The 17573-nt window shown below is 41.4% G+C and overlaps 1 protein-coding gene across 1 annotated transcript in view; it reads right to left on the reverse strand.

The window, feature by feature from the left end:
- Window positions 1-3180: 3180 nt before the first annotated feature.
- The window catches only part of agps (alkylglycerone phosphate synthase), a 31823-nt gene continuing 17430 nt past the window's right edge, over window positions 3181-17573 (reverse strand). Inside the window, exons 13-20 of the mRNA XM_073473955.1 lie at window positions 16315-16391; window positions 16114-16226; window positions 13827-13896; window positions 12522-12583; window positions 11638-11727; window positions 9404-9503; window positions 9233-9290; window positions 3181-4941 (exon numbers count right to left, since the gene is read on the reverse strand). Of these exons, the coding sequence (XP_073330056.1) occupies window positions 4820-4941; window positions 9233-9290; window positions 9404-9503; window positions 11638-11727; window positions 12522-12583; window positions 13827-13896; window positions 16114-16226; window positions 16315-16391 (692 nt within the window). The 3' untranslated portion in view covers window positions 3181-4819. The remainder of the gene's footprint in view (window positions 4942-9232; window positions 9291-9403; window positions 9504-11637; window positions 11728-12521; window positions 12584-13826; window positions 13897-16113; window positions 16227-16314; window positions 16392-17573) is intronic.

Raw genomic sequence — 17573 nt, forward strand, 5'->3', positions numbered from 1 at the left:
GATTGGCTTCAAAGCCTGGCGCTGTTCCTGGGGGCTTGGATTCTCCATCTCGCACCACCAAGTTTCTACAATAGCCTAGTAAAGACAAACCAAACACTGGCTGCTCCAGAGAGGGCTTTGTGTGGCCACCACCCTTGGAAGGAGATATATAAATCCTATACAGTGGACCTTTATGGCTACAGCCAGCTGATGGTTATCGCAGCTTAGCACAAACACCATAAATGGGGGGAAACAGCTAGTTTATTCAAAGATAACAATAAAGCGTATTTTCACTCAACTTTAAAGGTGCTGGTAGGTTGATTTTGTTTGCTCTCCCTTGTTTCCTGTCTTTATGCTAAGCTAAGCTAACCGTGGACAGGCAGTAGCTTTATTGAAAGGGGGAAAAAAATTAGAGTAGCATCCTCTCATCTGACTTAAGTGAATAAGTGATTTTCCTAAAATGTCAAACTTTTTGCTCTGAACTAATTTCTGGGCTCACAAATGCTACTGAAACATCTGTTATGATCTCCAAAAGCAGACACTGAAACTTGTAGTACTAAAGTGCCCACGTAGTCACAAGCTATTATTTTGATATTATTATAATTATTATTAATATAAGTATTATTTTTCTGGGGTGGGGTATGCCTTCTGAATTGTGTTGTAGCTTTGTTAATTGGAGTTGAAAACGTGACTGTGCACATTGTGTGGCATGGATCTGTGTGCTCTACTGTATTTTTGTTGAAGAGCTGAATTGACAGGAGAAATTCTTTGAATTGCATGTTTTATGCAGTATTAAAATCCAACCACTTTGCTAAGGATGTAGCAAACATGTGAGCCAACAAATACCTCGTATTTTGAACTTCATCAGTAAACACATTATCTCATCGGAAATGCATGATTTAGATTCTCTTGCATCATGTTACGTGAATTATGAATATCGCTGTTCTATTTTTCTATTAGGTCTCCAGACGTGGCCAACTTCTACTTGTCTTTTTTGCAATGTAACGTGCTCCTTGTATTTCTTCTTTCCTCTCCCAGTTTGGACTTATGGATTTATTTACTGCGGGCTAAACTGAAAGAAATCTAAGGCATGAAAAGGCAAATGTGCAATGTTTCTGTTCAGAGTTTAAATAAAAATATGCTGCTACATGTCTTCTGGTTCATTCTGACACAAAAGCACGTTTACTTAGTGTTGGAAAAAGTAGCCAAAAATTGCTTTTGTACTCCCACTACATGTATCACACTCAACTGATCGCCAAAGGGAAATGGTTACATTACAGTTGCTCCTTCCAGAATCGAAATATCACACTATAGAGAGATTTTAATAAGATACAGAGATGACAAGAAAAAAGAAATGAGTTAGTTAAAACAAAATATACAAGTAATCAAATATGAAATAACTAAAAAAAGGGCATTAAACTAGAATATATGACAACTATATATATGTATTTACATTTAGAAATATAATTGCAACAACAAATTTGAACAAATATGATCGTTTTAGATAAAACTACAGAACAGTGTATAAAATTGTAAAATAGCTCCACCTCCACTAACCACAGTAACATGCTACTTACATATTCAAAAAATTATTTGCCTAAAAAGTGACTTTTAGTATTTTAATTACATTTTGTTAAGTCATTTTATTACATGAGGTCAAAGGTTTTCCACCATGTTGAGTCAAATTTTTCAATTATTATCGAGTTAAAGGTGCAATATGTAAAAAATGGCGACAATCATCAAATTCATACTCCAAACAAGTAGGGGGCAGCATATGACCAGAGGAACTGCTAACTGCCGTTAACTAGTTAGCTCAGTTAGCAGTGCAGCTACCAATCCTATTAGCTGACTTGAGTCTGGAGCGTTGGCGTTTATACCACAAGCACACGAGCTTTGGACCACAGGAAGGAGGAGGTTTTAAGGAGCTGGTTAGTGGCCTAACTTCAGAGACTTCTTTGACATAACAACAAACTTCACATTCTGTTGATAATTTCAGCTAATTGTTGAATGTTTTTAAACTGAAATTCCAACATATTGCAGCTTTAAGGGTTAGGGTTAGGCATAAAGTACTTTCCATAAAAGTAATGCCTTTCAAATTGGTTATTCTTTTTCCTGTAATAAATCTAGTTCTATATTTATACCATTGAGTCAACATGATAGAAAAACATCACACTAAATGTGACCCTTTACATTGAGGCTATGTAACAGAATTACAACTGAATTTGTCAAAGCACTTCGTAAACTCTGTTTTTAAAGGTGCTATATAAATAAAGTTGTTATTACTGTTATTATTAACTAGGACACTTTACATGTAATTTAAAAAAATTAACTGTTTCAGCCAAATGAACCTTTTGAGCGCACCTAAATGCATTAGTAATATTTTTCTCTGCATTATAAGCACATTCTGCCCACACTTGATTCTTAAGTGACATTTTCACTGCAGAAATTTTACTTATAATAGAGTATTTCTATATTCCAGTATTGACACTTTTACATAAGGACCTGAATATTTCCTCCATCACTGGTTATACAGTATTTCGCTTGTGCAGTGCTGACCTCATGTGGACAAAAGTATCATTACACGTCAATATATCTCAATGAAATACTGCAGGTATACGCACATTTCATTGAGAAGCATTTGAAGCCATGAAAATAAAACGCACAATGCAGATTATAAAGATTTTTCATAAGAAAGTGTGCAAACATATTAAAGGTTAAATCCTTCCTGTCTTATTTATATCCGCTGCATTCATTCACACAATCCTCTGTATTAAACTACAGTGTGTGGAGGAGGAGTGTGATGGCTGCAGTGTATTTCATCGACCAAGGCTGAGCTCTATTGCTGCTGATAGGTGGCAGTGACGACGGCGAGCAGTGCGTGGGCGGCTGCGTGGGTGAAGATGACTCCCGAATGAGCCTGCTGTGTGTGTGTGGAGAAAAAAAAAACAAAACCTCCTGTCAGGAAGCAAAAGACAGGCTCATTTTAAACTCCTGTGTGCTGGATTACCTTGAGCTCAGCGTGACGCAGGTAGAGGAAAAGCAAACAAAAAAAACCTGCTCTCAGGCTCCTGTTGACCCTCCTAACACTGTCTGACACCATGAATAAAGGCTACAATTGAAGAGCTGAATTAGCAATGATGTGTGTGAGAGAGACAGAGAGAGAGAGAGGAGATTCTGCTGAAAGAGAAATGAACAACTGGGATGTCTTAGTTCAATTTATTGCACAAACAGCATTGACAAAATGTACTTGGATGTTACTACGTTGTTAAGAGAAGTGGAAAATAACAAAAAACAGGTACATCCATAACATTCAAAAGCTCTCGCACGGTTTTGACACAGGGGTAAAATGTCACATGACGGGTCCCTAATGAGTCCTTTTATTTGGGGAGGGGAATATGAATTAAAAGGACGTGATGGTCCGGAAAGATCAGAAGGGAAAAAGGCAGGATTCTTCAGCAGAGAGCTCTCCTAAAGCTTTACTTTGCTTCAAAATCAACGGTAAACAGTGACAAATGGGACAAGTCTGGTATCAAAATGTACACTCGAGTATCCGCTCCAAAAACCTTCACATAGTAGAGTCATGCTAACAAGGCAGGAAGAATTCAGGGCGACGCCAAATAATCCACTAAACAGAAAGTTTTAGCACATGTAACAGACACAAATATCTACATTTTACACCTTCCAGAAGTACGGAAGAGGATTAGGGCCACTGGGAAAATTTTGAAATGTTCTGTTTGTTTGTTTTTTCCCCTCAGAATTCCTGACTTTTTTCTCGAATCCTGAGTTTAAAGTCAGGATTCCACAGTCAGAACACAATTTATTTATTTTTTTTAAAGTGGCCCTAACCCTCCTGCGTACAGAAAGGTTATCTTTGCATATGCTGATTAAAAAAATACAGTTTAGCTGTGCATGAAGTTAATAAATGTGTGTGTGTGTGTGTGTGTGAAGGTTAGGTGTTTGCATGATCTGATGCATTGATTCTTTGGTACAACGTGAGCACCGGGATCCAGAGGCCTTAAATCGCAAACACATTGAAGCAGCCGTGATGGGAAAAAAAAAACACAATGGCTTTTTTTCCTCCCTACTTCAATTTCTCAGTAACAAACCGTGCAGGGTAAACACTTTCAGTACAAAAACACACAAGGAAGATCTCTCTTTGTACCCACTAGAGAGGGCAGGGGGGTTTCTTGTTAAAATTTCCAGGGGCAGAGGGAGGCATTACAAACAAGAGGCACGCGCACACATATACAGTCCAGAAAAAGTCTCTTATGGCAATAGGTCAGTACAACAAAAGGCATGAGGGCAAGACAAAGATGACCTGGAGACACAGAAAACATCATGTCCAAGTTACTTTTAGCTCACAGAGGGACATCAGTGGAGTGTTTAGTAGAAGGGGAAGGCAGACAAAAGCTTCAGAAAGGCACAGAGCTTTAGAAAGCGCATTCATCTAGAACTTACCACTAAAGAAGTGCCACACGCACAGAAGAGGAACGTAAAAACAAACACATGAGTTAACCATGTTGGCGAGGATATTTAGGAACTGGTTAAACACACAAAATCGAAGTTTTGTTGCATCATGTCAGGCTCCAACGACAAGCTGAGGCCACGACTCAACAGCAAGCTTCATCATGAGTGACGATGATTGTTACAGCATGTTAAGTGCAATATAATGTAAAAGGAAAAAAAAGGGTTTGGGTCAATCAATAAATGGCACCGAATGACACTTTTTTTATGTAAAAGATCGCTCTCCATTTTAAGTTCACATTTAGTATCTATTAATCCAAACTGCACGAGATGTTTTTAGAAAAACGGTGAAATAAAGACGGACAGGAGCGGGACATTAGAGGAGGTTCCTGTTGCCGAAGATGTTATCGGGGTCCACGTAGTCCTTGACAGACTTGAGCATCCCCACGCCGACATTGGAGACGGTGTCTCTCATCCACTCCTTCCGAAGTTTCCCCACTGAATGACAGAGGAGAGAGAGAGGGGGGAAAAAATAAATAAATAAACTCAAGAAAAGAGGACCGAGGGGGAGAAATAGAGGAATCGGCACGGCTGATTGCTCAGCATGCTGCTGGGAGCCAATCAATCTTGTGAGAGTGAGTGAATAAACAGAGGGTGATAAATGCTTTTATTCAGAGAGGAGAAATGTTTTGCATGGCATGATTTATGGAGCTCAGCAGACTATCAAACTCATTAGGCTGTGTGTGTTCCCAGAGGAGGGGCCGGCTGGCGGCTGTAGCGGGCCGTCCCCGGCTCCCTCGCTCTTTGAGCCACCACTCCCCTCCATTTCCCTCCCTCCAGAGCCACTGGAGCGTTTTTCTGTGTGTGTGTTTCTGTCTCATTGTGCACACGAGCTCGCTCTTGCAGCTGACCCGCGAGGCTGTTGTGCTCGCTTGTCCTGAACGCCGCCCTGCGCCCTCTGACACTGGCCCGATCACCAACAGGGTGCCAAAGCCAACCGTGGAGCGCCACACAATGGTGCTCTGTCAGCAGGACGTTGGCTTTCAGCCGCTCTTCAGCCTCCCTCCTCCTGCAAACCTCAAACCTGAGGAGCGAGAGCGGCTGTGGCATGAAGCCTAGTGAGGGTGCCCATTGCTTCACCAGCTGTCCAGTCCGACATACTCCACAGCGTCTGTACCCGACAGGTTCTTCGTGGAGAGTCTGGAGCCAGCGAGAGGTCTGGTGACTGTGGAGGGCTGAAAACCTCATCGGAGAGCCAAACTCTACTTAGAGAACTTCCAATGAAATAGAAAATTTGGTTTTTAGACAAAATTGTTTTTGTGTAAACTCAGCTGCAATCTCTACAATGAAGATCAGCTTTCACATCATCTACAGATGCTGAGGATTTGAACGCATCATTTTTATAAAGATTATTTGGGACATTTTGCTTTCATTTGATAGTTGAGATCGCAGAGAGAGGAAAACCTGACCAAGCTAAGTGAGCAACAACTGCCCAGGTACCCCAAGAGGCATGTAAAGCCCCACACTCACTGTGAGTCATTTGGTTTTCGTAAATGCATATTTGCTAACCAATCTCAACCACTAAGGTACGATATCCCCAAGATGGATCCTGCAGTATTTGCTTGTTTTTTAGGCCTGTGCTCACATGGTAACTAATCCTAAATAAAGTGATGTTTAATAAAAATACAACAGCAGTTTTTTACCCCCTCTTACCTCCTAAAAGGTTATACCTGCCACTTTAACAGGGTTGAATTGATTAGACAATAAATTAACAGAAAATAATGTTTGATTTATTGTCAATTTAAAGCAAATATGCTAAAAATTCTTCAAGTTCCAGTTTTTCCAATTAGAGCATTTGCAGCTTTTTTCTGTCTGATCCAAAAAGTAATAGATTAACCTTCAAAGAACTAGACAGCTGCTGGCAGCCATAAATATCTGTCGTTCTAAAATGTTTATTACCTTTTGAACCACTAATCCTGTCAATATGTTTTAAAAACTCATGTAAAGTGGAGTTTCTCTGTTTTTCTGTGGTCTCAAACATGTCTTGTTTGAGCATTCAGGGGCTCAGTAGTGAACATGATTATGCCATCGGGTTCTGCAGCATTGATTCGTCAAGGAAACCCATGTAGTTTCTTCCTCTGGGTCAGCGGGCAATGGTTGTATCCAAGCTACTTTTCTTGTTAATGTTCAATGGATAATATATTTATCTGAAAAAAGTCACTTTTGCTTCAGTGTCCTCTGTTATGATTTAAGAACCTGTCTATTTACAACTTTTCTGGACACATCTACATGGTCAGTAAATGCAATATAGAATTACATGCTTTTCACTGAAAAACACAGAGGAGAATACACTAAAGAGCTGCAACTTGATTATTCAATTTCATGTTCATATGGAAGTCTAAAACAACCAAGTACATCTTTTAAAATAAAAAAATAAGCTTCCTGACGTTCTGTCTGAGGTCACACTAAAAAAACCATCAAATTATCACTGGCATTTAAAAAAAGGGGGAATTCAATGAAACAAGTCATTATCAGAATATTTAATCAAATAAAGTAAATGGCTTTAAGTTGGCTACATGAAGAAACAAACTGCAACGAGTGCCATAAAAGTCAGTCTGAAGAAATTAACTTTAACTTTGTCAGATCAGAGTTGGGTAAATGTTAACTTTTGGAGGTCACGGCAACTTCAAAGAAACGGGCGATATCTATATTTCAAAACTCAAAAAGATACATTTGAGAAGCGAGCAGCTCAGAACAGGTGCTGCCTGCTGAGTAAACACTTGAAACCAGCAGTGTAATCGCTCTAGATTAGATACAGAGGCCTGGAAACAGGAAGGTGTGATGGGAGTGTTCACACGCCTCTCTCTGCATCACTAGCAGAGGGAGCTCCGGTGTTAATAGGCCATGTTGAGGGAGGGGGCATCAGTGCGCCGTGTTATCAGAGTCCAGCCGGGGGAACCCAGATGGGGATCAGCCATGAGGCTAGCAAGGCCCGTCTCCTGACAGAGCAGGGCAGACAGCGGGGTCACCGGGGACTCTGATACCACATGCACCTCCAGATGGTGACAGAGGGACCAATCAGCTGCTGCCCAATAACTAAGAAAGTACCCTGCTCTCTCCAACCTCCTCCTCCTCACTCCTTCCTCCTTGTTCCACCTCCATCCCTCCCCTCCTCTCAGGAAGAGGAGAGAAAACAGAAGGTGCTGGGACTGCATCATTGCCTCCATCACTGTGATAATTTACACATCTATCTTGTCACATTCTCTCTTTTTTGCTCGCTATTGCAATCAATCTCACCAGGCTCGCTCTGTGCAGCTGAGACATGCAAAGAAGTGCAGGTAGTTATTTCAGAAATGACAGATTTTTTTTTTTTTTTTTTTACAAATTGTCATATTTCTCTGGGGAAGCGCAGGGCGAAAGGTAAAGTGGGAAATTCACTAAATCAGGTCACTTTTCTATCTCCTGTGTGCAGTGACTTGTAAGGGTGGCAGAGTTCGCGAGATCGGAGCTTTGTAGAGCCACAAGGTGAGGTGAAGATGCCTGGCACCCCAGGGTGGCCCCTTGTACAGAGGAGACCAGGCTGAGCCGCTCTCCCGCGGCTCCTCTGACAAATGGGGGTCAGGACATGAAAGACGGGGTAAGGTAGCTGCCCCTGCTTTCCTGTGATATGGCCGGGCCGGAGTATTGGCTGATAGATGGATGACTCTTCTGGTGATGGATGTTCAACAACTCTACACTGCTGCGACACCGGTGACCTAGTTAAAGAGGACACTTCTCCTAGCATTCACAACTAGAGATATAACTAAGCTTCTGCCTTTAAGTGAAGTATAACTCCATCTAAAGTTAAATTTGTGCTTCTGTGATGGACAGCAGTCAACACATGGCAGTGTTCGGCTGAGTATTATGTCCTGCGGCGCTCTACACGCCCAGATTCCCTTACCTACGCCCACGCAGCACAACACTGACCCGCTGTAAACACAGGGCCACAAAAATGTATATTTCCTCCGGTGCCCTCCCACCTCACCATCCTTGACTACATCTGTTTTGTTTGATACACAAAACCCAGTGAAACTAGCTCCATTTGTCAAGCGCTGATTGTGGGCAGACAAACCCGCCTGTCTGCGCCCAGATAGCGAGCCCCACTGTTATTAATCACAATTACAGAGTGGGCCTCGCACGCGGGGAGCTGCATCAATATCCCCTCCTCTCTCTCCCCCCTTGTCACCTCCCCGTGCTGCTCGGGGTGGCTGGGCCACCGTTTGGAGGTCAGTATACAGCCGGCGATAACGGCGGCATCATTTACCCCGGCCCCGCCGCCTCCTTTTTATTAGCAATCTTTTAATTTTGAACCCGTCCCCGCCTTCAGGAAAAATTGTGATTTAATATCGCAGCTGATTCACTGCATACTGTTTTTGACAGGCGTGATGAATAGCCTGAAGTGATGTATGAAAACAGCGAGGCGGATGGCAATATAGATAAGGCAGCCGTTTCGGTTAGCCCTGATGGGGCCCGGAGAGTTTGCCACGCCACCCTCCCTCTGCTCACGTTTCATTTGGTCACCGCTGAAATGAACAAATAGCCGAGTCAGAGCAATTCATCTGAGCCACGGGAACATATTTTGGACACTTGAAGGAAGCAGTGAAAGATCTCCGGCCAAATGTGCATTTATGGTGCGACTGGCCGCCTGCTCGCTAGCATGGAAGAGCACGCTGGGAAAGCTCGCCGCGTCCTCTATGCCTCTTTCATAAATTATAATCTAGGAATCTTGGAATTTTGAAGTTTGTAATACCTCCATGGTGATGTGACAAGCTCCCTCCATTGGCAAGGATCTCTTCTCTAGCTGCATGCTGGGAAACAAATATAAAACCACATTCAGTCATATTTTATAAGAATCATCAGATGTAATTGTGATGTATGAAAGGACAGGGCCATGCCATAATGTTGATGCAACTGCTCATACCTCCACTTGTTCATACACGTGTACTGGATCACTGAGTCCCCTGTAGTTGAAGGCAAAGTAAAAGTAGACACAGGCACCAGCGTCGTATGTCTGCGTCACCCTGAAGGAAAACAGGAAGGAGAGTCGTGTTTAAACAAGCAGAAAAAAAAATGTACATGAATCCAGAAAGCAGTGCTTTGTCAAGGCGCTCCATTTTCATACAATAAATACTTTTTTCCCTTCATAATTGGAAGACAAAGTGAATCGGGAGGTCTGGCTTCCCCCAGTGAACCCCTGACCTCAATTCCATTCATGGTTTCCAGAGAGCAAAGCAGCGTGGACGCACTGTCACCTTTAATAACATTACATTATCAGACATTAAAAGGCCATCAAATGCTTTTACTGAATCATCCGAGCCTCATTTGTACTGCAGGTAACAGGATGACTCACTGACGCTTTGCAACAGAAAATGGATCAAATGTTGTTTTGAACAGAATAATGTGAATGTAAACTTTAATGTTTGTTAAAAATAAAATGCTCCTCCTTTTTGCATGTTTCCCTCTCTGGCCTCGTTCCCCGTGGAGGAGCAGAGTGCAGAGCCCTTGTTCATTTGACATGGCCCATCACCTGGCACGCTGACTGTTCTAGAGGTTAAATGGACAAATCAATCATGTGACAGACCGCAGCCGGGAAATGAATGGCTGTAGCATAATCAGGCTGAGGCCTAATCTGTCCGCAATCGGCGAGCAGGAGCCTGGTGCTCCTCAACCGGCTCGCCGTCTGTTCGGCGGATTGTCCGTCTGTCCGTCTGTCCGTCTGCGTGGCTCTCTCTGACTCACAAGGGGTCGGGTTCAGGAGTGGTTATGCAAACTTGATTTAAATGTCAAGTGTGTGCTGACTTTATTTTTATCCTGATTTAGATCACAATTGTTGTTAAGCAAAGTTTTTCATGGCGGATTGTGCAACATTAACAGGATGAATCTTTTTTTTTTTCTGGTTAACAAACCCTGTGAGTACAACAAGTATCGCTTCATATGTCTTATTCCTCTGTGCCTTAGAGCTCCATTATCATGCACAAATGATTAAAAACACATCAGTGAGCCACTGTGCTGCACTGGGTTACTTTGAGTCAGTCTTACACCGACACTGTCGTGCGGTAAATATTTCAATTTTCAAAAACTTCATTACAGATTCAAGGTCTAAATAAAAGTCAAGACATTCCATAAAAAACTAACTTGAGCACCAAATTTGTATTAATCCGCCTCTGAAAGTAGTCCCCAATAAATGCACTATTTACTCCTGTTTGAGTAACATTTGCTAAAAACTAGTGTGGTGGTTCAAGAAAAAAAAAAATCCTTTAAAAATGTAAGTACAGATTTGTGACCTGTTCTCAAAGATTTATACCTTCATAATTAACAAATGGAGTTAAGGCTGTGTGCCACAAAAAGGCTAGGGAAGTCTTGGGCTTGTTTTCTGGGTGAATAAAGGTTTTATGGGGAGAAAAGTTTAGAAAGAGTGTTGTTTTGGTATATGTACATAAACTCCAGTATTATATCTGCACTTGTGTCTAAAAAATGTAAATGATAGTCAGCAATAATCAGGGGATTTGGGGTGAGTTCACTTCAATCAGCCTCAATTTGCATTAAAAGTGTTATTTGAGGGAACTTTTTTCTGTTGTGTTTGGGAATGTAATGAGATTAAAAATATGTGATGGAAGAAATCTTATTAATAAAAATACATAATATGAGGAAGAAAGAGCAAATCTGTTTAGATCTGTTTGTTCCAGACAAAATGGATGTTAGCACCATCATGGAAAAATGTAAATAGACCAAGTATTGGTAAATGGTTAACAGAGCTGTCCACATGTATATTCTTAGAAAAGATTACTTATTCCGTCAAATGAAAACAAGAGATATTTAAAAAAGCATGGGGACCTTTTATTAACGATCTCGAGCACACAGACCTGTAAAGTACATGTTGCAGTGTGAATTTGGAGATGACTGATATGCTCCTCTGTTAGAAGCAGGACGGAAGCCTAGCATTATGTTGACTGTACAGTGTGATGAAATTGGACATATGTAGGTGAGAACAAGCTGTAGGAGAGACATTTTCTTCTTTTTTCCCCATCTACTTTATTTGAAATATATTTTTATCTTATTTTATCTCTTTAATTTGTCTTATATATGTCTGACTATTGATATATAGTGATGTATTGTTGATGTTTCTTGAAAAAAAGTGCTGTTTGCCAACATTACCTGCATGTAGATAGGGGTGGAAACTGCACTCCTCTTTCTTTACACTCTTGAATGATGCGCACCTTCACATTCCGGCAAATGTCCAACACCCTGGACACAAAGTAAACGGCAGAGATTCATTCAAAACTGTGATATTTGTGTGTTCAAACATTATACTCAGATTTACATGGCATTTACATTAAACTGAACTAATTATCCATGCAAAGTTATTACAATTAAGAAAAAGACACAAGGCCTGAAAAGAGGAAGGGGGAGGAGGAGAGAGTGACTAACATGACGACCGTTGTGGGAGAGGTTCCCACTGGTGTGGAATTGGCCGCCAGTGCTGAGCATGTGCAGTCGTGTGTGGAGTGTGGAGGATGGGGAGGAGGATGGGTAATGAGCCAGGCACATATGCTCGCCTCAGTGCCTGATCTCTTGGTCTCTCCCGTCAGGCATGTTACACAACACGAAGCTGTGTGTGCTCCTGGTTGTTGTTGTCGTGTGTGCGTGTGTGTGGAAAGGATGATGAAACCATGTAGAAAAATGCAGAGCACACCACATGCGGATGTGAGATGAATATGTGGTCCACATGCACAGATAGGTCTCTCCTACAGTGTGTGTGTGTTTGTGTGTGTGTGTCAGTAATGGTGGGTTTGTAGGCTGAGGAGGCAAAGCTTCCGCCGACGCAGAGCCCGTTAATGGGGGGAGGGGGGAGGTGGGGGCAGGCATGAAGGTGAAAGTCAAAGACAGAGGCAAAGAGAAATAAAAGAAAAAGGAGGGGAATCAGGAGGAAGACCGAGGAGTCTCTGAGGACTGACTGTGTGGGAGGTGAGTGAAGAAAAATGTTAAAAGCTATTTAAATCAAACAGAGAAAAGGCTACAATTCCTATGAGTGTGTTTACCTGTCCCATGGCACAGAGGTTTCAAAGGACTCCCCGATCACGTAGTAGTCCATCCCCAAGTCCTGCTCAGAATACAATATTAGCATTAGCAAACTGAAGGGTTAATGGTCATTCAGGAGATTTACGAGCACATAAGAAAGCAGGATACTGGTAAGAATCAGGTAATCAGACAACACGTTTACATGCACTGCAACAGCCTGGTTTCTGTAAAACCTGTAAAACCACTATTCTCCACTACCCGCAACATTGAGATGGAACTATGGCTCACTGATTTTACCTCTATTGTGATAGAAAAGATGGTGCTTCATTATTTAGATCAACAACATGCTTTGTAGTGAAAACACAGGTTTCCATTAGGGTGTGCTTGTGTCTAAACTAAGCACAGGCCTGAACGCATTGCTATGAAATATGTGCAAAATGTGTGAAATTAAGCAATTAGAAAACTTTGGAGTTTCTGTTCTCATGACAGGGCTGTCACGATATCAGATTTTCACTACAAGATTATCATGGCTAAGAAAATTCATGATAACAATATTACTGCCCTTTCTAGAGTGTGTTGCTGTCATCTGTACTAACATGAGTTTGTGCAGCAGTAGTAACCAAACAAACACATTGTTGGACTGTAAGTTGTCTGCTTCTGTTGACTGACTGTGCTACACATGGTGCATTCAAGGACTGCTGATAAATTACAAATGCATTCCATTCATATTCAACTTTTGAAATACTTTTTTGCCGCACCAGTCTAAATATTAACTTTTATTTTTTCTTCCTACTTAGTTGATTTACACGTTAAGTCAATTTTTGAAGTCCATCTATGTTTAGAGTATTCTTTAACTGCTCTTGATATTGCAAATTCTAGTTGATTTAATAAACACTCCCCAAATTTCTTTCACATTTTGTCTCATTCACCTCCAACAGTCCAAAAACCCAGACCAAAACAAAGAAAACAAAAAACTACAGAAAGCCCAGGGTAACCGGGTTACTCAAGTATATATAAACTCCTTTCTTATTTATACGTTTCTGTGATGATCAAAAAAGCCTCTGACAGGACTGACCTAAGACAGCTCTCCATTGTCATTTTGACTGCGACCACTGTGCTCTCATGATGTAGACACCTCAGTGTTAGAGCCCCTGACAACAACTGTGACCAGATCAAATCAAAGACCTCCTAAGGTCACATTCTGCAGCCTTCTCAGTGCTCTTACTATCCTATCATCTGTCAGACTGCGTCCTCCCCTCCCGCCCCACCTGCCCATCAGCTCAGGCAGGAAAAAAAAAAAAAAAAAAGCCAGAGGAGTTACCCACCCGGAGGTAAGCGATGACAAAGGTCAACATGTAGCCCCTCTGCCCATTGTCCTCTCCAGCTGCCAGGCCCCTGGAAGCAGATAACAGGGTTAATATTTAACAGCTCTTTTCTTTTAGCTTTGTTGGTCGGAGCGCCCCCCTCACAACAGCTGCCTGGGAGCCTGTCAATCCAACAATGTACAGATCAATGAAGCTATGCTCTGTGCATCGCCACAGGTCAGCCACACATCCATCACCTGCGGTGGGTAATCAAATTTTCATCTACCACCCAAACTAATCAGGCCAAGCTCATTACAAAATCACTATATTGATTTTCAGCCTTCTTCCTGTTTCCCCAACACCACAAGAAAATATTCGTCACAGAACCGCACCAATCCATCACTGGCACTTGATCTGATGGGTGATCATGATTTATTTGAAATAATGCAATAAAGTAGAGGATGCTGCATGTAACTGACAAGCTTCTTATGATTTAATTGCTGGCTATTACGAGGGCAGAGCTCCAGCTACCTGCAAGTCCAGGCACTGGGCCAAACAGCAACACTAACAGTAATATATGATCAATGGGCTTTACCCTGGAAGAAATCACTGACACGGCCCAGTGAGGAGCACTGAGGAACTCTGGTTTGTCTGTTTAAACATGTGTTGTTTATATTACTTACTAGAGCCCGATGTTGTGTACATCAGCCGATATACACACATTTTTTCCCCCAATGATTTTTCAAATGTAGTTATCAAACACTTCTGACAAAGATATGCAATGGAGGCAGGATATTTACAGTTTAACATTAATCTTTACAGTCTAAAAAGACTTAAACAGCAATACAACTGGAATTGAATAATAATAATAATTACCCCAAGCATCTATAAGCTTAAACACCAATATTGGCTGATAATATTGGCCAAACGATATATCAGTCAGGCTCTAATGTTGACATAAGAAAATAAAAAGAATATTGCAAATATAATTCTTGTCTCTACATTGAAAACAACCCTATTACCCGGGTCTAATCCACAAGTTTCCTTGGAGTCCTGACTGATGAAACTCAAAACTACAAGAGTCATATTTGTTTTTGTTCTCAATAAAATGTGCAGATCCATTGTAATAATCATCAAATGTCATAAATTGGTTCATCAGAAGTGTTTATTAACTCTTCAGCTTAATTTACTTGTGGCTCATATATTGCAAAATCAATTGGGAAGCTACTTATCTCACACACCTTCACAAGCTTCATATTTTGCAGAATTTCCACATTTAGCAGCAGGGCTGATCTCTTAGCCAAAGGAAGGTGTGGATCAGTTATATTCAAAGAGGACCTGTCTGATTAAACAAACTTAACGATCCAAACTAACCATTTCCGACTATAATAGACCTTTACTCATAACCTAAAATACACGGCAAAAATGTAATATAAAAATGTATATTCAAAAATTCATTAAAAGGCTCACGGTTTTGCTCTTTACTGATATTCAAGTAGGAATTAACAGATTTCATTTGAACCAACAGTCTTTTGCTAGCTCTTCAAAAAAGTTTTTCAAATATACAAAATTAACTTATTTTATTAAATAAAACCAAAAATAACAAACCCTAAGTTTAGAGAGAATAGATGGCTTTTTCCACGTGTAAAATTCCATTAGACAACTATTAATGTTGTCAAAAGTCAAACAGTGAACACTCAATGTGTAGAAACATCTGGCATCACAGCCACCTCAGAATCACCAGTAAACAATAATTCCTGATCACTCGCTCGTGGTTGATTTACGTTAGGATGAACTCATCTATGAAACTATTGTTGGAGGTGTAAAACAGGCAGAGGATAGAGAGAGCATCCCTCTCAGGCTGACAGGTAAACTGATTGCCACCAAAAGTCTTCATTGATCCGTTTAATGATCAATCACAACAGTGAAGCACTCCCAGGCTCTGTCCTCTCGCCCTGCGCTGTCCTGAGGGGAGCTGCGGCCTACTATCACCGCCCACACCACACCTACTTTAACATAAAAGCCGGCCTGACAGGAGGACATCCACAGGTGATCCATCAATCCACACAGAGACAAACTACTGAGTGGAAGGCCATGTCTGAGGTGTGTAACTGTGCTTCTCCATCCTTTTCACTGCTACTACATAATGGCTGGTTAAATAAAGTGACATCAGGGCCTCAGGCAGCTCCCCATCATGCTCAAAGTCACACTAATTGGTGCTTTGTCATTTCTGCACCCGGATCTGTAACTGATCTTTGTGACATGCGGCGTTCTCAGACAGGAAGAAAGAGAGAGAACGACTACTTACCCAAATTTAGCAGCGATGTCATAAACCTGCTTCTCGTGCTGCAGGACCTTCTCGCGGTCTCCCTCAAAGAGTAGTGTGGCCACACACAGGCGGTTGGGGTCGAACCCTTTGAACTGGTGATTAAAGGGGTGGATTAATCTTTTATGAAAAACACTCGGGGCAAGCAAGCGGCAATATTCACTTTAATTTAATTCTTTTTACCTTGGTGATGTAAAATTTCTTCAACCCGTCCAAAAAGGATGTGAAAATTGAAGATACTTGAGGCTTCAGGGCATGACCTGTGAAAATATCAGATAAGAGTCAGCTCCATCTACTCTTAAAGAAGTGGGCCTTAAAAAACGGATCATTTTCTTTCACACATTAGTCATAGCCTGCTTCTGCTCGCATCCTCCAGCATTCTGAGAGGGCAAGCGAGTCAGATTTATTTGGGGTTTCAAACAAAAGGAGGAAATATAAATGGTAACATTTGAATAACTTTACAACTGGCCAGTGGCTGCCAGCGACAGCGACTATAAATCAGAGGCTTTCCGAAGGGAAGTGGGGTTGACACAGCGATATCCGTCTTCCTCACCCACACTTTTTGATTTATTCCTGATCGGACGCACAAAAGCGCCTGTGGACAAGCGAAAATGAGGGGCTGGGGCCAATGGGATGGTTATCAATCACAGCGGGGAAGTCACGGGTGATGTCGCCGAGACTTAACAGTTCATTTATTTCCCCCCATGCTCAAGTCTCTTCATCACTTAGTGTCCTAATTGTTTCCATTCCAAAATTTGATTGCAGGTCTTTAGGTCTCTCGCAGCCATCATACTCGTTAATTAAATACTCAACATCCAGAGAGAGAAAATTACACCTACACTGTGAATTATTTTACTTTTAACTCTCCCCTCTGTGGTTTAGTTGCTTTTTTTTGGCATATATCAACACAGGCTGCTACTGACTACAACAGTCTCATTATTCATCTTGTGCATCAAGACAGGCTGTGCTAAATTGTACTTGTAGTCCTGTGAATACATCAACTCTCCTTACTCAACAGCCGACATGATTAAAAGTGAGGACAAGCCACTAATAAGCCCAAGACGGTATCATAGAAGCATGAGTTTTAGTTATTAGTGAAAAACCTGGTCGCTTCATCTTCCCTACTTAATGCTAAGAAGTGCCTACTCTGTGAAAAGTGGAAATATAGGGGAGATAATGAGATCCCTGGAGACTGGGGAACTTTACAGAGATCTCTGGCAATGCCAGATGCATTCCACTAGACCTTAAGAAACAACATCATAAAATTTCGATGTAACAACTACTTAATTTTGGCCAGGGTCATTTTTCATCTTGCTTCAATTCTTTGTCTGTGTGTGCAGCTATTCTGCTGCAGAAATGATAATCAATTTAACAATTCTGTGCTGTAGAAGGTAAAATCATTGCATGCTGTACCGTTGCCATTCATTGTTCTTCTCTCAGGA

The sequence above is a fragment of the Pagrus major genome, chromosome 9, assembly GCF_040436345.1.
Source record: "Pagrus major chromosome 9, Pma_NU_1.0".
NCBI classification, from domain to species: domain Eukaryota; kingdom Metazoa; phylum Chordata; class Actinopteri; order Spariformes; family Sparidae; genus Pagrus; species Pagrus major.